General features: G+C 40.4%; 1 protein-coding gene across 2 annotated transcripts in view; it reads left to right on the top strand.

Annotated features, from left to right (window-relative positions):
* LOC126354635 (uncharacterized) overlaps nucleotides 1-19886 on the top strand; it is a 146345-nt gene that overhangs the window by 96619 nt on the left and 29840 nt on the right. Inside the window, exon 7 of one of the 2 annotated variants that reach the window (XM_050004836.1) lies at nucleotides 13063-13319. The exons of the other annotated variant lie outside the window; for it this stretch is intronic. Coding sequence (XP_049860793.1) covers nucleotides 13063-13319 — 257 coding nt within the window. The remainder of the gene's footprint in view (nucleotides 1-13062; nucleotides 13320-19886) is intronic. 2 annotated transcript variants of the gene reach the window in all.

Below are 19886 nucleotides of genomic sequence, written 5' to 3' on the forward strand. Positions count from 1 at the left end.
AGGGAAGATAAACACACACAATGCAAGGATCTGGGGCTCTGAGAACCCCCACTTTATAGTGCATATTGTGCATGACAGTCCACAGGTAAATGTGATATGATCTGCTTCATAACCATATGATGAGACTGTTTCTCTTTGCAGAGGCATCAATAACACCGCCTGTTTATCTGGACATGTTGGAACTACTTGCATTCCCACATGCTGAAGAACTGCAACCTGATGACATCATGCTGCAGCAGGATGATACCCCTCTTCACTGGTCCTCAATCAGTAGAAGGGCTTTGAGAGAAACTTTTTCAGAACTCTGGATTGGCAGAGGAGGACCTATTTCCTGGACCCCAAAGCCTCTAGACATAAATCCATTAGATTTTTTTCTTTGAGGCTTTGTGAAGGATGCTGTCTACTAGACCCTGGTGTGTTGCCATGAACAGTCAAAATGGTAATCAAATGATTTTATAGACTGCCTGAATCCAGAGCTGTAGTGGTAGAGACTTCAGAGAGAACTTGTAGAATATCATTAATAACATTCCTGGTCATGCCACTGTAATAGGGGATGACTTCAACTTGCCAGGTATGGAGAACCACACCATCAAAACTGGTGCCAGAGATAGAGATTCATGTGACGCAACTGTGAGTGTGTTGTCTGAAAATTACTATGAGCAGATAATTAGAGAATCACCTCATGAAGATAACATCTCAGATAACCTAGCAACAAACAGACCTGAGCTTATCGAATCAGATAATGTACAGGAAGGTATCAGTGATCATAAGCTTGTGATATCAACTATGACTACAAATTTTGCAAGGTATGTTAAGAAAAGTATGAAGATATTATTGTTTGGCAAGAGTGACAGGACACAAATTGGAAAGTGAGTAGTCAACATCAAATATTCAGTGCTGAAGAGGGAGAATTGGAGCATAAAAGGCAAAAATTCAAAATCATTGTTCATTATACCTTACACAAGTATGTTCTGAGCAAGGTCTTAATGAATGGGGAAGATCCACCATGGTTTTAATAGCAAAGTTATAAAACTGCTATGTAAAAAAAAAGAAATAAATAGAAAAAGATAGAGGGAGCTTCCTCACAAACTCAAGAGAAGTCAAAACCTAGCTGACAAACAAAAGCTAAACAAAGTGAAAACAAGTGCAAGGAGAGTAGTGAGAGAGGCAATCAGCGACTTTGAAAGCAAAATTTTGTCTTAGTAAAGTTGCTGAGAGGTTTTGGTCTTACATAAAAGCAGTAAGCAGTTCAAAATCCTCTGTTCATTCACACAGTGACTATACTGGTACTGAAACGGAAGATGATGGAGAGAAGTACAAAACACTGAATTCAGTCTTCCAAAATTGTATCACATGGAAGGTCATGACATGGACCTTCCTTTCAATCAATGTATGAGTACTGAAATGTCAGATACTGAGATAGCCAACTGTGGAATAGAGAAGCTACTATAGTTGCTTAATAGTGTAAAGGCATCAGGACAAGATGGGATACCTCTAACATTCTGCAAAGACTACATAAAAGAATTTGCTCACTTCTAACAGTAGTTTATTGTACATTGAAGGAGCAATGGAAGGTACGTAGCAGCTGCAAAGAAGTGCAAGTCATTCTCATTTTCTAGAAGAGTGATAGGGCAGATGCACGTAATTATAGGCCTGTATTGTTGACTTCAATCTGTTGTAGAATTAGGGAACATGTTTTATGCTTAAGAATTATGACTTTTTGGAGAACAAAAATCTCCTCTATAAAGATCAACATGGATTCCACAAACAGTGATCTTGTGAAAATTAGGTCACTATTTTCCTCCCTAAGATCCACAGCACTGTAGACAATGGTGCTCAGGTTGATGTCATGTTCCTTGACTTCAGGAAGGCATTTGACACAGTCTCACACTGTTGTTTAGTGAAATAAAATGGGTTTACTGAGTGTTGGACCATATCTACAACTGGGTACAAGACTTCTTGCAGTCAGAAGACAACACTTCACTATTAATGGAACAAAATTGAGAGATGCAAATGTAATTTACAGAGTACCCCAAGGAAGTGTGATAGGGCCATTACTGTTTTAAATGTATATAAATTATCTAGAAGAAAGTGTCAGAAGCTCTTTAAGACTGTTCGCAGATGGTACTGTTGTCTATAAGAAAGTAGCAATGCCAGACGACAGTATTGATTTGCAGACTGAACCACTAAAGATTGATGAATGGTGCAGGCTCTCGTAGTTGACCTGAAGGTAAATAAATGTAACATATTAGGCATATATATGGGAAAAAAATCAACTACTGCACAATTACGCTATTGATGACAAATTGCAGGAAACAGTGTCTACCATAAAATATCTAAGAGTAACTATCCAGAGTGACCTTAAGTGGAATGACCACATAAAGCAAACAGTAGGAAAATCAGATGCCAGACTGAGATTCATGGGAAGAATCATAAAGAAATGTAACTCTGTAACTCACCTGCAAAGGAAGTGGCGTACAAGGCACTTGCTCAACCGAATCTTGAGTATTGTTCACCCATCTCAGATCCTTATCAGGTAGAATTGACAAAAGAGATAGAGAAAACCAAAAAAGTGGCACTTTCCATCAGAGGATCATTTAGTCATCAGTGAGACAGCATTACAGAGATGCTCAGCAAACTTCAGTGGCAGGCAAATTGCAAGAGAGGCATTGTGCATTACAGTGAGGTGTACTATTGATATTTTGAGAAAATGCTTTCATGTAAGAGTTGGATAATGTAATACTTTCTCTCACATACATCTTGCGAAATGACAACAATGAGAAAATTCAAGTAATTAGAGCTGATACACATGCTTACCAACAATCATTTTTCCCAGACACCATTCATGAGTGCAACATGAGAGAAGGGGAGATCAGTTAGTGATACCAGAATTACACTTCACCACACACTGTTAGGTAAGTTGTGGAGTATGATGTAGATGTATAACTGTGAGTGCATGTAAACATAGACTTTGGTTGTTGCCAAAATCAATAAAATTCTTCTGGGTTTGCAGCCTCATTGTCAACTATAAAATTCTGACGTTTTGGCAACTGTTGCAAGACACCTTCCTCAGGGTGTACTGCTAACTGCTGAATGAGCATTTGTTTGGTTACTTATATACTATGGATGAGTGCAGTCATTGGATATGAGGGTGAGGAGGAAGGGAATTAGGTGTTCTTTTATTGGTCTTTGCATTGAGTGTTGTCATTGGTGGGAATAGGCGTTTTCCGTTGGAGTTTCCTTCATTGTTTGCCATTGTTGGAAATCGACAAATAGGAAAATGAGTGGTGACTGCAGTGTAGCATTGTTTACTAACTGCTGAGTATTGACTAGGGCATGTCAGCTCTCTGTGTACCCTCCACTGTTGTTGCCTAGTGCATGCCTGCTGCTTTGCAAGAGCTGTCCTTTCACAAAACTGTCACTGCTGGCAGTAAAGATGCTGATAGTCAGTACCCGTCTTCTCTATTCATGTTGTTGATCACTTATCACTTGGCTATATCTATAGCCTCTCTAATCTTCCTACTCAAACTAAACAGCTGTTTCACCAGTACATGGGCCAGTCAAAATTCAATCTTCATCCTGTACTGTTCCTGGTGTTCTAGCACTGCTTACTTGTTGTATTGTTTCAGACAGATATATCTCTCATGTTCAGATAACCTTGTGCTTATTGGATGCCCAGTCTCACCTACATACAGCAGTCCACATTTGCACAAAATTTCATAAACTCCGGCAGTATGAAGCTTGTCAGTTGTATCGTTTGTCGAACTCAGAACATCTTTCATTTTGTTGTTGCTACAAAAATCCGGCTTAATACTTGCCTGATAGAGAATTCTGCCCAGATATTCAGTAACCCCTTGTACTTACAATAGCAGGACGGTGTTCTGTGCTTCATTCTGCATTTCCCTATTGCCCTCCTCCTTTGGCATCATAGTTTTAGTATCATCCTCATGTTATAGCCATTGGCTCCAAAAATGGACCTGAGGTTCTGTAGTTCAGCTTTAAGATTGTGTTCATCATTGATCCTGTAGGCTCTCTTAGTTAAAGTTTGCACGGCCAATTTCTTTTGCGTAGGATGGTAGTGGGAGGATGCATGCAGGTACTTGTACATGTTGGTGGACTTTCTATAAACTCATTATCCGACGGCCAAGATAATGAAACTGATGCAAGCACTACTGAAGCAAACTAGGATGAATTTTGACATGGCCTGAAGGCTCATTCTACAAGTGCCACAGGCACCTACAATATATGGTGTACCAAAGGTCCACAAAGAAGGCTTTGCTTTACAGCCAACAGTGAGTAGTATTAACTCACCAACGTACAAACTAGTGGAAAAATTAACTCTGAAGTTTAGAAATCTAGTGAGCCACACAGATTTATACATCAAGGACTCCACCCACTTTGTAGCTCTTTTGAAAGAAAAGTGTGTCTCGAGTACAGAACTGATGGTCAGCTTTGACGTGAAGTCTTTATACATAAAAGTACCCGTGATGGACACCATGAACATCTTAGAGGAATGCATGGCACCTGATATCTGCTAGCTAGTGTGCCACTGTTTGACAACCACCTATTTCAGGTGGAAAGGGTATTTCTATGAGCAGACGGACAGTGTTTCTATGGGTTCTCCTCTATCACCTGTTGCAGCAGACATTTTTATGCAAGCATTCGAAGAAACAACACTCCAGTCCACACCTATACTCCCAAACTGCTGGCTGCAATATGTTGATAACATGTTCGTCATCTGGCCACATGGTGAAGAAGAGCTTCAGAACGTCCACCAAGATCTCAATCAGTAGCACAGCAAAATTTATTTTACCATGGAGATAGGAAAGAATGGGGTATTGCCTTTTCTTGATGTGGAAGTTTACCATAAGCCTGATGGGAAGTTTGGGCACAGAGTTTTTAGAAAGCCCACTAACACGAACAGGTACCTGCATGCATCCTCCCAGCACCATCCTACGCAAAAGAAATCAGCCCCATAAACCGTAACTAATAGAGCCCACAGGATCAGTGATGTACACAATCTTAAAGCTGAACTACAGAACCTCAAGCTCATTTTTAGAGCCCATGGCTATGACATGAGGATGATACATAAAACTATGGTGTCAAAGGAGGAGGGCAACATTGTCCTGCTACCATACGTACAAGGGGGTTACTGAACATCTGGGCAAAATTCTCTATCAGGCAGGTAATCAGCCAATTTTTCATAGCAACAACAAAATAAAAGACGTTCTGGGTTCAACAAAAGATACAATTGACAAGTTTCATGCCAATGGAGTTTATGAAATCGGGTGTGAGTGTGGACTGGTGTATGTAGGTGAGACTGGGTGTCCAATAAGCACAAGGTTATCTGAACATGAGAGATATATCCATCTGAAACAATACAACAAGTCAGCAGTGGCAAAACACCAGGGACAATGCAGGATGAAGATCGAATTTTGACAGGCCCGTATACTGGCAAAACAGCCATTTAGTTTGAGGAGGAAGATGAGAGGCTATAGAAATACCCAAGAGACCCAACAACAGAGAAGACAGGTACCAACTATCAGCATCTCAGCTGCCAGCAGTGATAGATTTGCAGAAGGACGGCTCTCACAAAGCAGCAGGCATGTGTTAGGCCACAGCGTCAGAGGGTACACAGAATGCTGACGTGCCCTAGTTGATACTCGGCAATTAGTAAACAATGCTATGCTGTAGTCTCCACTCAGTTTCCTATTCACCAGTTTCCACAAATGGCAAGCAATAAAGGAAACTCCATTGGAAAATGCCTATTTCCACCAATGACAACACTTAATTCTAAGACCAATAAAAGAACACCTAATTCCCTTCCTCCTCACCCTCATACACAATGGCAGCACTCCTACATAGTATATAAGTACCTAAACTAGTGCTCATTCACCAGTACACCCTGAGGAAGGCATCTTGCAACAATTGCCAAAATGTCATAATTTTATAGTTGACAGTGCAGCCTCAAACCCAGAAGACTTTTTTGAACTGTGAGTGCAATTAAGAGCACCAGTTGCTCATGTTAATGAGGATATGCTACACAGGACATGGGACGAACTGGAATATTGCTTAGCATCCTGCTTGTGGGTGGAACAGACACTTAACTCTGTTAAAGCTGCTAAAACTTTAGGTGCACTGAACATTATGCCACAAACTGCCCTTTTCTACTGTTCCCAATTTCTGAAATACATGTCATCAAAACGGTTAAGATCATTTTGGAACATCATGTAGAATCTGCAGGTCCACTGCAGAATTTTATATTATATATTAATGCAGGCAATCCAAATATTCTAATTTGTACTGTCACATACACTCTGCAGCTATTTCCTTTTCTCCATATAATCCACAGTTTCACAACAACAGGATCTTATTTTCCCTGCACTGAACCTGAGGCAAAGGCTGCAACAAGGGAAACTTTATTGTAAGTAACTTACAAAAATATCATTTTAGAACAATTTTCTAATTAACAATCTATAATGTAAAATTTAATATTTATTATGGGCATGTATAAAATTATACTACTCAATTTAAGTTTTTAAAAAATGAAAATAATTTAAATCATTAAGGTTTTCAGTTTGATTTGTTGACATTTCTCTGAACAAGTAAGTCTTTTTTAAATAAAAAAAGTTGAGATTTTGTCCATGCTAAAGCTCAACCCACCATCTATGCCACATAATAGATTGTCAGCAGTCTCCTTAAGCTGGAAGGCATCCAGACGTTTACAGCCCTGTTGTAATGTAATTAAGAGTCCAAACACTGTCTGATGCAGAGGCTAAAGTTTGTGGGAAGTATAGCATGGAAATGTGACCACAACTAGGTCACTAGACTGAACATTCTTGATGACATAACTGGTAATATGTCTTGTCTGATAGTCCTGAATAAGGAGGACTGGCACTTCTTTTTAAGGTTTGGCATGAAGAATAAAATTGTTCAGGAACTACAAATATTTTCTCTTTTGTTTGACTGTCAAGGGGGTCTAGTGTTACACCTTAGGTAATAGAATCTTCATATTGCACTTTGGAAATACAAAAATTTGTGGAACGTGATACCCAACAACATTCATAGCAGCCACATTTTGACTCTCTTCATCAAATTTCTTGCTTGCATCTGATTGATGCCTCTTGGAGCTAAAATTTTGGGTGGAACATGAACAGTTGTTAATTTCTTCCATCACTTTTGTAAATTATATGTAGAGGGGAAGCGAAGTATTTTGAGATGCTGGTTTTGATATTTTCAAAAACTTCACCACATTGACTTGAATGAAGCTCATTGATTTTACCTGGTATTCTGTGTCTGTTTTATGCACCAATATCATATTGACATGCTTTTTTCTCTTTAATATCCTAATCCACTCACATTCTGCTGATTTTTTTATGATGACCAAACTGCTGAGAGGCCTAAAACCATGATTTTTATGATCAATTATACTAAGTATTTGCTATTTATCTACGCTATAGGAAAATAAATTAGTCCACCCTTTTAGAGGGGTCCAGTTCACTCAAGATTATTGTTGCAACAGTGCATACAGAATACATGAAATGATTACATTTACAGATTGATAACACAAGTGATTCTAAGGTACCAGCTATCAACCCATGCTGAAGCACCCGTATTAGTACATGGTGTAAAAAAGTAGATGCTGGTTCTAGCATCCAGTTGATCATACAGATGGCAACTATTGTCCTGGGATACATTATTCCAAGCATTCTCACCCTGTTCATGTAGTTCTGTAAGAGTTGCTGGTTGACGAGTCACACGAGTCTTTTCTCATACCATCATACCTCGCATGTGCTCGACTAGAGATAAGTCTGGAGATCATACTGCTCAGGAAAGATGCTGCATGTATTGCAGAGCATGTTGAGTTTCACAGACAGTGTGTGGATGAGTATCCTATTGGAACAACACATCACCTTTCTGTACAAAAATGACAAGAGAACCCATCTAATAACTTATGCAGGCACCGAATGCTGGTTAGTCCCCCTCCAGATACATCAAAGTGAATAAGAGTTGTAGCTTATCACAACTCAGACTGTAAAACCTGGGGATGGGGCCTGAGTGTCTTGGACAAATGCGCTCTACAAGATAGTGCTCACCAGGTCTGCTCTGTATGTGCAAATAACCATCACTTGCATGCAGGCAGAATCTGCTTTCATAACTGAAAACCACAGTTTCCGTCTTTCAAGTGATGCTCTGACAGCACCAGTCAAGCAGTCATGTCAGTGCTGTAGTCTGAGTGGAAGACGGACAAGAGATGTGTGTGCCTGCAGTCCCATGGCTAATAACCATTTCACAACAGTTCATGTTGTCACATCTGGGCTCTCAAGCCCTCTTATTTGTGCTGTGGTAGCTGTGTGATCTGCCACTGCTGCCCTTACATTCAATATGAGGATCCTAGTGAGCATCTATGCTGTGTGGATGTCCAGAACTTAGTCTACAGGTGTAAGAATGTTCACGTGACCACTGATACCAGCATCATTGCACAACTGATGTAGCACGTCCAGCTTGTGTGGCAATTTTTGAAAAGGACAATTCCACCTCTCGGAAGGCCACAATTTGATCCTTTTAAACTCACTCACTTGGCTGTACCAAGCATGAGTACATCTCCATGGTGACATGGTTGCCTGCTTGCTTCACATTTGCAGCACACTTAGCTTTCTGGCTATGAGCGTTCCCTATTAAATGATGACACAAATGACACTCTGGTAACTATGCCACTACGCTATCTGTTGAGGGATGATGCTGAAGTTATTGTCAGTACATCTACTACATCCAGATGGCATATGCTGTCATCAGATCAAAACTGACATTGTCTTTCCTGGTGTGCTAACTCTTTTTCTGGCAGTGTATTTAGTGCTACCTTAATATCTACACTAGTATACTGGAAGCTGCCAAAGAATAAGTTATCTACACAGTATAAAAGGTGTGAATGCAGTGAACACTGCTAACAGGAAGTCTCAGTATTTGAATCAGATAATTTATTGAGGAGTAAGTAATTAGATAAGTTTTCCATTTTGTTTTGAGTTTATGATGATTGTCAACTTTCTTGCATATCTGCTAGTAACTTGTTAAAGATCCTACAACTGGGAAACAGAACACCTCATTAGCATTTGTGTCATACATTGTGGTTGTTTAGACCACAGTTCATTCAACTCTCATTCTTATTATTAACCACTACTACTATCAGCAGATAAATGAATGGCAAACTGAGCACAAGAGTTCCAAGACCCCCGATGATGCTTTTTTTAGCTGTGTAGTTACCTAATTTATACAATATTCATTCACATTTATTTACTTTGAATACATCAAGTCCAAAAGATGTCACAAATCATCTAAGAGAAACTAAGGAACTTTCTCCAAATTAATGCATTGGTAGATGTTTCTAAGTGCAATGCTGAAATGAGCTCCTTCATTAATTCCTTTATGCTGATTCTGTCTTTAATTTTTTATCCAACAATATAGCAAGTAATTCTACACAGAGTGTTTTATTTAGTTTCTGGTGTTCGTCTTTTATAATCTTTAAGATGTGTAATACAAGTCTTGCTGGGATTATGATTTAAAGTGTTCGCTGTGAACCTTTTGTAGCCCTATTCTTGTATCATCTGAATTGTCTCTGGTACTGATGAATTTAAGCTCTTGGTGAATATGCATTTGTCATCATCACTTTTTGAAGGCCACTGGTCCTCACTTCTGTGTGTAGTTTTACCCTCATTGTGTGTTTAGTTAATGTGATTATCTGCTTCCCATTATGATGGTAAGACTCTATCCTCACAAGGCAAATGCCATTAATGCCATATTTTAGTTTCTCAAGGTTTATTTTTACTGTAGGCAGCGGAAAGAGTTCTAGATGGTCCCCAGTATGAGCACTGTCAAAGCTGGTGATTGACTTGGAAGACATTATTAGTTGTTCTTGCACATTCATTTCACATTATTTGATGACTGTCTGAATGCTTGTGCAAATAATTCTGCTTGGTTTCTAGTGACCATGGCTAGTCCCTCATAGTGAACATATTGCATAAATTTCTGTCCTCAAAACTTCTTCTGGTACTTCCATTGAATGAACATTATTTATTATTTTGAATTGAAATGCAAGCTAGAATTATGCACTGATCCATAGATATTTATGCATTTTTACTATAGATGTGTTTCTCTTCCATAAATCCAGGAAATGTCACAAACAGTGTCTGAACTCTAAATGTTTTGTGTCAAATGTAACAAAATTGTCAAAATATAGAATTTGTGAAATGACCTAAATGAAACACATAAATACTAGTTCCAAACAATGAATTTATGTTAGAACTAAAAATTTTCACTGATAGTATTTGGACAGTGAGGGGAGGAGAGGTGGTGGCATAAAATTCTTAATCACCAGATTTTGCGCCAATGTTCTGGATTAAATTCGAAACCTCTCCACAGAGCCTCATGAAATGTAGGGATGTGACACTGTTGATGGTGGCCCATCCATCAGATGGGGACATTATGCTTGGCAGCTGCCTTGGTGCTATTTGTAAGGAGTAGGCTATACGCCAGAAATGGGTTTTATCCTCTCTCTTCTTCTTCTTCTTCTTCTTCATCATCATCATCATCATCACCATCATTGTCATACAAAAAAGACTTAGAACATGTAAAAAGAATGACAAGCAACATATTTACAAAGTATTAAAGATCTGAGTGAGAACAACACCATACAACAATGTCATACAGTTAAAGATGTCTTTGAGAACCAAAAGACACTGTAATCTCTTGAAGACATTCTTCCATAACCCCCCATTGCAGTTTGTCTGGCATATGGTGACATAATCCCAGTTGCATTTGTTTTCTGTATACAGGGTGAAGAAAAATTGTGTCACGAAATTTTAATCCTGGATAGCTGATGCAAGTAGGAACCAAAATTACTACTGTTGTGTAGGTCGACAACACACCATTTTTAAATTACAGAAACTTGGCACCATATGCTCCACTTGGCCATGGGATTTCCCTGTTGCCGTTCATTGACTGATGGTCAGTGCTATGGTTGTCGGTTCACACGTAAAAATGTTCCTCGCCCTGTCACTGCCCCAATGTGATATGCACATGTGTCAAATAGGTCTTGAATTTGTCTCCACCTCACATCAGAGGCATTCATATTTAAGCTTCACTTCGGAGCACATAAGATGTCACAAGCAATTTAGTCATACAGTAAGCACGGTGGAACAGTATTTCTTTGAAGAACAACAATATATGGTTTTTGTTTATGGAATGGCCAATGGTAATGCACATGAAGCTCAATGGTTGTATGAGGTACGTTCCACAGAAAGATGCCACCTACACCCGCAAATGTTTACAGCAATTCACCAGCGACTTGGCAAAACAGACTCGTTAGCAGGATCTCATGGTGATGCTGGAAGACCTCGAGCATGATGGAATGCTGCACCATCCATTCAGTTTCCACCTTGTACAAGACCTAAATCATGTGGCAGACTATGAACACAGGTTAGGGTTTTGCTGGTGGTTTCTGCAATGTGTTGCACGAGATCCTGACTTCCCTGCCAATATGTTGTTTACTGACGAGTGCACCTTCCATTGGGATGGCCTGTAGAACACTCAAAATGTTCATTACTGGGCAAGGAGAAATCCTCACATCATCTATGTCCACAGATACCAGGACCAATTTTCTCTGAACATTTGGGCAGGCATAGTGCATGACCATCTGATTGGGCTGATCCATCTACCTCCTTGACATACTGGGGGAAACTACTTTCACCTTTTGCAAGAAACTCTACCGAGCCTGCTGGAAGATGCTCCCCTGGACATACGGCTATGCATGTGGTTACAGCGTGATGGGGCACACCACATAACAGTCGTGCTGTGCACGGATATTTAAATGAACTCTTCGACGGCCAGGTAATTTGCAGAGTGCTCATAGGGCATGGACCCTGTGATCACCAGACCTCATGCCACTGGAATTTTTCCTGTGGGGATTCTTCAAGGTTCTAATTAACCCACCGAGATGTGAACCACCTAGAAATGAAGAGGAGTTAATGGACCACATTCAACATGCTGCCAATCACATCAGGGAAATGCCAGGAATCTTTGAGAGAGTTTGGTAAAACATCGTTTGATGTTACCAAGCTCGTGTTGTGTCAAAGGGTCACCAGTTCGAGCACCTGCTTTAAGTAAACAATGTCCTAGCCACAAAAAAAAAGCCCTTTGCAGGGCCGACACAATTTGTAAAAACCTTTCTGTATGCAAACCAACTGCTGTTGATGGTTTTGTTCCTGGTACATCTTATCACAAAACTGCAATGGATGTGTCAGGACCCCAGCGGATTCATCCCCAGGTGCCCAGAGTGGAAGGCTGGTGCGATGCCACTGAGCATGTGGGCCACCTTGGGTACACCGCAAACTCCGGCAGGCAAAGCATTCACGGTCATGTGTTGTCCACAGCATCCAGCAACAGGGCAATCCCTGTGGCCAATCATAGCACTTGGCACCAATTTTATATAGTTTTTAAATTTTGTGTTGTCAACATACACAACGTTAGTAATTTTAGTTCTTACTGGCATCAGCTGTCCAGGCTTAAAATTACATTACCCAATTTTTTCTCCACCATGTATAGACAATTCACACAATTTTACAGTGCTGCAGTTGTATCTGTAGAAGATTTGCGCAGCACTACTGTAGATAAAACATTCTCAATTTATATTTCAATTCTATAATAGGAGTGTTGTTTTGTGATTTTTCTCTAATTTGTGGAAACCAGTGCAGACAATGTAACAAAGGTACAGGTACTTGTAAACTACAAACCTATTTTGTTGATATACTTACGCAGATCAGAAGCAAAATATGACTAACAGAGGTGAGTGAAATAGGAGATGGTTAGACACTACATGCCATGCAAATCCCCAATTAGATACCTCTCACAACAAACATACTACTATTAAAATTTCATGTGATACCTTCATTGATAAAATTCAACCTCTAGTAAGTAGTCTAATTAATGCTCTATGATGCACAGACATGAGACTCACCAGCACATTCTAACACAGAATGAAATACATAAGGTATTGTTTTTGTTCTTCAGAGAGTGACATGACATCAGATGTGGAGTCAAGAAAGCGGACGCCATCTGTGACATCTTACTCGACTAGTGATAGTCTGTCAACACAGCTCCCTCCAGAATGTGCAGAGCTGGCAGCAGCCAAGAAGATCTCATGCAACCTTGAGCAAAAGGCAAGAGAGCAGTTTGTATGGCAACAGCAGGAGCAGCAGCAGACACCATCTCTGCTGAGCAGGCTGAGTGCAGTCATGTCCACACACAGTGGTGATCTGCACCAAAAGGTCCACTAAGTTGCTCTAATATTTTATAGCTATGATCTCATATAATCTCTTCAAGTAGAGGATAATAAAAAAATTAGGGCCTAACTACTTTTGAAGGAACCCAATGTGACTTAGAACAAATGCAGCAAAATTATTTTACTGATAGCAACAATGGAATTCCTGGATGGAATAATATGTAAAATAAAGGAAAGGCAACCAGTCACCTGTAGCTGACTGATAGGTGGCACATAAACATGCAACAGAAAACTATCCATATTAGGTTCTGAGCTCTTTCTCTTTCTCTAGTAGAAGTACACACATTCATACCTACACTCACACATACACTCTGACACATATGCCCCTTGCCATGAGACTGACTTGATTATTGATAGCAGTTGCCTGGGCTGATGGAGATCAGGAGGTGGTAAGAAAGGAGGTATGAGGTGAGGATGGGGTAGTGGGATACTGTAATGCAGGTCTTTCCACAGCTGTCTCAGCAGATGCACAAAGAGATGAAAGAAGTGCAGGGGTTAGATCATATAAGAGGTAGGGAGGAGGGGATGTGGAGGAGGGGAGAGCGAAGAGGGAAAGGGAGGAGAGGAAAGGACAGGAAAGTGGAGACAAGGAGGGAAGAGAGAAAGGTAAAAGGAGAGGAGACTGGACAAGGGGAGGAGGGGGGGAGGGAGGGGGGGGGGGGAAGAGAGAGAGTGAGAGAGAAAATCCCCGAATAGTGGGGTGGTGGGAGGGAAAAGTGCTGGGAGATAGTAGTACATGATCTGGACAGGGAAGAAGTGGCAAGGGCAGAAGAGAGAAGAGAAAAGAAAAAGTGAGACAATGGAAACAGATCAGCGGAGGTATAGGCAAGGGAGATTACGAGAGCACAGTATATGCTGGACAGGCAATTCCCGGCTGTGTGCTTCACATAAATTAGTGCTGGAAGCGACTGTTCAGATGGCTTGCACAGTGAAGCAGCTACCGAAGTCCTTTGTGTTGTGGTGTGCAGCATGTCTGGCAACTGGATGGTCAAATTTTTAGTTTTCCACAATTTGGGTGTGACCATTCGAACAGGTAGACAGTTGGTTATTTGTCATGCCCACATCCAATGCTATACAGTAATCACAGTATAGATGATATATAACATGGCTGCTTTCATATATAACATGGCTGCTTTCACATGTGGCCCTGCTTTTTTTGTGGGGTAGGGAACGTCCACATGAACTATGAACCTTGCTGTTGGTGGGGAGGCTTGCGTGCCTCAACAATATAGATAGCCGTACCGTAGGTGCAACCACAATGGAGGGGTATCTGTTGAGAGGCGAGACAAATGTGTGGTTCCTGAAGAGGGGCAGCAGCCTTTTCAGTAGTTGCAGGAGCAACAGTCTGGATGATTGACTGATCTGGCCTTGTAACACTAACCAAAATGGCCTTGCTGTTCTGGTACTGTGATTGGCTGAAAGCAAGGGGAAACTACAGCCGTAATTTTTGCTGAGGGCATGCAGCTCTACTGTATGGTTAATGATGATGGCGTCCTCTTGGGTAAAATATTCCAGAGGTAAAATAGTCCCCCATTCCGATCTCCGGGGAGGGACTACTCAAGAGGGCGTTGTTATCAGGAGAAAGAAAACTGGTGTTCTACGGATCGGAGCGTGGAATGTCAGATCCCTTAATCGGGCAGGTAAGTTAGAAAATTTTAAAAGGGAAATGGATAGTTTAAAGATAGATATAGCGGGAATTAGTGAAGTTCGGTGACAGGAGGAACAAGACTTTTAGTCAGGTGAATACAGGGTTATAAATAAAAAATCAAATGGAAGTAATGCAGGAGTAGGTTTAATAATGAATAAAAAATAGGAGTACGGGTATGCTACTACAAACAGCATAGTGAACGCATTATTGTGGCCAAGATAGACACGAAGCCCATGCCTACTGCAGTAGTACAAGTTTATATGCCAACTAGCTCTGCAGATGATGAAGAAATTGATGAAATGTATGATGAGATAAAGAAAGTATTCAGGTAGTGAAGGGAGACGAAAATTTAATAGTCATGGGTAGGAAAAGGGAGAGAAGGAAACATAGTGGGTGAATATGGATTGGGGCTAAGAAATGAAAGAGGAAGCCGCCTGGTAGAATTTTGCGCAGAGCATAACTTAATCATAGCTAACACTTGGTTTCAGAATCATGAAAGAAGGTTGTATACATGGAAGAATCCTGGAGATACAAAAAGTTATCAGACAGATTATATAATGGTAAGACAGAGATTTAGGAAACAGATTTTAAATTGTAAGACATTTCCAGGGGCAGATGTGGACTCTAACCACAATCTATTGGTTATGAACTGTAGATTAAAACTGAGGAAACTGCAAAACGGTGGGAATTTAAGGAGGTGGGACCTGGATAAACTGAAAGAACCAGAGGTTGTACAAAGTTTCAGGGAGAGCATAAGGGAACGATTGACAGGAATGGGGGAAAGAAACACAGTAGAAGAAGAATGGGTAGCTTTGAGGGATGAAATAGTGAAGGCAGCAGAGGATCAAATACGTAAAAAGGCAAGGGCTAGTAGAAACCTGTGGGTAACAGAAGAAGTATTGAATTTAATTGATGAAAGGAGAAAATATAAAAACGCAGTAAATGAAGCAGTCAAAAAGGAATACAAACGTCCCAAAAATGATATCAACAGGCAGTGCAAAATGGCGAAGCACAGGGAATGGCTAGAGGACAAATGTAAGGATGTAGAGGCTTATCTCATGAGGGGTAAGATAGATACTGTCTATAGGAAAATTAAAGAGACTTTGGAGAGAAGAGAACCACTTGCATGAATATCAAGAGCTTTGATGGAAACCCAGTTTTAAGCAAAGAAGGGAAAGCAGAAAGGTGGAAGGAGTATATAGAGGGTCTATACAAGGGTGATGTACTTGAGGACAATATTATGGAAATAAAAGAGGCTGTAGATGAAGATGAAATGGGAGATATGATACTGTGTGAAGAGTTTGACAGAGCACTGAAAGACCTGAGTTGAAACAAGGCCCCTGGAGTAGACAACATTCCATTAGAACTACTGACAGCCTTGGGAGAGCCAGTCCTGGCAAAACTCTACAATCTGGTGAGCAAGATGTATGAGACAGGCGAAATACCCTCAGACTTCAAGAAGAATATAATAATTCCAATCCCAAAGAAAGCAGGTGTTGACAGATGTGAAAATTACCAAACTATCAGTTTAATAAGTCATGGCTGCAAAATACTAATGCGTATTCTTCGCAGACGAATGGAAAAACTGGTAGAAGCCGACCTTGGGGAAGAACAGTTTGGATTCCGTAGAAATGTTGGAACACGTGAGGCAATGCTGACCTTACGACTTATCTTAGAAGCGAGATTAAGGAAAGGCAAACCTACGTTTCTAGCATTTGTAGGCTTAGAGAAAGCTTTTGACAATGTTGACTGGAATACTCTCAAATTCTGAAGGTGGTAGGGGTAAAATACAGGGAGCGAAAGGCTATTTACAATTTGTACAGAAATGAGATGGCAGTTATAAGAGCTCAAGGGGTATGAAAGTGGTTGGGAAGGAAGTGAGACAGGTTTGTAGCCTATCCCCGATGTTATTCAATCTGTATATTGAGAAAGCAATAAAGGAAACAAAAGAAAAGTTTGGAGTAGGTATTAAAATCCATGGAGAAGAAACAAAAACTTTGAGGTTTGTCGATGACATTGTAATTCTGTCAGAGAGAGCAAAGGACTTGGAAGAGCAGTTGAACGGAATGGACAGTGTCTTGAAAGGAGGGTATAAGATGAACATCAACAAAAGCAAAATGAGGATAATGGAAGGTAGTCGAATTAAGTCAGGTGATGCCGAGGGAATTAGATTAGGAAATGAGACACTTAAAGTAGTAAAGGAGTTTTGCTATTTGGGGAGCAAAATAACTGATGATGGTCGAAGTAGAGAGGATATAAAATGTCGAATGGCAATGGCAAGGAAAGCGTTTCTGAAGAAGAGAAATTTGTTAACATCAGGTATAGATTTAAGTGTCGGGAAGTGTAGCTATGTATGGAAGTGAAATGTGGACGATAAATAGTTTAGACAAGAAGAGAATAGAAGCTTTTGAAATGTGGTGCTACAGAAGAATGCTGAAGATTAGATGGGTAGATCACATAACGAATGAGGACGTATTGAATAGAATTGGGGAGAAGAGGAGCTTGTGGCACAACTTGACTACAAGAAGGGATCGGTTGGTAGGACATGTTCTGAGACATCGAGGGATCACCAATTTAGTATTGGAGGGCAGCGTGGAGGGTAAAAATCGTAGCGGGAGACCAAGAGACGAATACACTAAGCAGATTCAGAAGGATGTAGGCTGCAGTAGGTACTGGGAGATGAAGAAACTTGCACAGGATAGAGTAGCATGGAGAGAGCTGCATCAAACCAGTCTCAGGACTGAAGACCACAACAACAACAACAGGAAACATCTCTGAGTGGACCATGGTAGGAGGTGGTGAGTGTGTATGAGACAGGTCTTGCACCTAGGTCAACCACAAGGGAATGGACTATGGGGTGCAGGACTGGGAGCAGAACTGGAACAGGGGTGGGCAATCGGCAGGTCGGGGGCAGTGGAATACAACTTTGGGTGATGTGGGCAGTATTTTGGGTAAGATATCCCTCGCCTTAGTGTACAATGAGATATAGTCAAAGGTCTGGTGAAGATGTGGTTGAGCTTTTCAAGACCAGCAGCATACTGGATGATCAGAGGAGTCCTGGTCAGTGGCTGGCTTGTGCATTGGGTGTCTTTGTCGTAGCTTGTGTAAATGTTTTATACTAGAAAAAGAGCAGCATTCAAAGGCTAGTGTAGTTTTGTTGCATACGTCTATGCACCAAACATCAATCATCTGGACCTGTCATTTTACTGATGGACTTTTCTCTGTGAAGTGTGCTTTAGAGACAGTAATTCACACTATCAACAATTTAAAGTTATGTCTGTGTCATCTTTTATGTATGCCTTAATCAATTCTGCCACTGGGGTTCCCCTTTCTTCACTGCAACATATCATCTGGTGTAAATGAATTTAATCTTCAGTTTGCTATTTTAGTTCACAAGAAGTCTTTGACCAAGCATGTGGCCCCACAATAAAACCTGAAGTCAGACAACAGGTGAGCTTAGAGACCAGAAAATAAGACCAGATTGTGAGAGTCCATTGTTAAAAAATTGTCACTGGTTCAGAAGCAGTGTGTGTTGTCACACAGTCCTCTTGAAATAAGTGTAGACATCAATATCTTGAAATACAAAAAAGGGACACACAATGCAATATACCAACCCAAATTACAATTTTTTAACAAGTACAGCCTGACAATCATATGTGGTGAGCACCATACTGTCACCTTGAAGTTGTGTAAATGGCATTTCACATACGTGGCTATCAGATTCTTGTCTGTGCAGAACAATGGACTCTTTGGTCGCATAACATGTGACATGACAATAGGTCTCAGCTAACACCCATAACTTCTCCAAAAATTCATTGTCCTTGTTTATGTTTCTCTTTACTTGTTGTCAGTTTGCCTCTTTTATAGGTAAAGGTTGAAATCAGTATGCAGACATGAATGTACATTCTTACACACTAATGTGCCTGCAGCTGCATCTTACAGCTTGAATGACGTGTATTCTATAAGACTGATGTAATACAGCCTTGATACCTGTAGAGTATATTACATTTTGGTCATCCAGCAAATTTATTTCACCTCCTCAGCTCTCAATCCTCTTTGAAGTTCGAATCCACTTCTTTATTGTAAGTTTCAGTGATACCAAACTTAGAAGAAACATCAGTTCTGCACAACTTACACACTACTGCTGTTTTTGTGAAGCATTTTTCCATCAAAAGCTCACAGTACTGAACAACAAGGTCAGCTGTGACTCATAGTCCCTCTTCTCAAGACCTTCCTATTGTACAGAGGCATCACTGTTTATTTGTAAAGCTCCCATTGTTTTTGTTATTCTATGTTATTTGAAATGATAGTCATAACTGCAAAAGAAGGTCTACATTCTGTTACAAATTGTTTGTGAAATGTTTCATAACTACTGGCAGAGATTTGTTATTCATAAGTACCAGTAAGTACTTCTGATTGTGAGTACGTGTTGTGCTTTTTGAAGTCTCTGACCAATATATTCTTAGACATGAAGATGGTTTCACCATAGTGGAGATGACAAAATACTTTGTTCAAATGTGGTGATATGTACTGATATAATTCTTTTGAGCTTCTAGTCATCTCAAGTGGTTTAAAATCCATGAGCTTTTGGCCAAGTACTCCTTGGCCATTGTTAAGTGGTGACCGTCTTTTGGTTGTTGTTGTTGTTATATAGCTGTGCTGCCTCCTGCGACATGACTGGTGCTCGCTCCAGCGGCATATAAGGTAATATTTTTGTAGTGCATCTGCCATGCCTGCTACAACCTTCCAATGGCTGGGTCCCAAGCCATGCTTAGGTGTAGGCTGCCAGCTTTACTGAGTATGTTGTCACAAATTTGTGACTTGTCCACCTTTTTCATTACACTATCCCTGAAACTGTTAGTCCATGTAACAACAGATGTTTCTTTGAATGCAGACATATTGCAC

Source organism: Schistocerca gregaria, chromosome 1 (assembly GCF_023897955.1).
Source record: "Schistocerca gregaria isolate iqSchGreg1 chromosome 1, iqSchGreg1.2, whole genome shotgun sequence".
Taxonomy (NCBI): domain Eukaryota; kingdom Metazoa; phylum Arthropoda; class Insecta; order Orthoptera; family Acrididae; genus Schistocerca; species Schistocerca gregaria.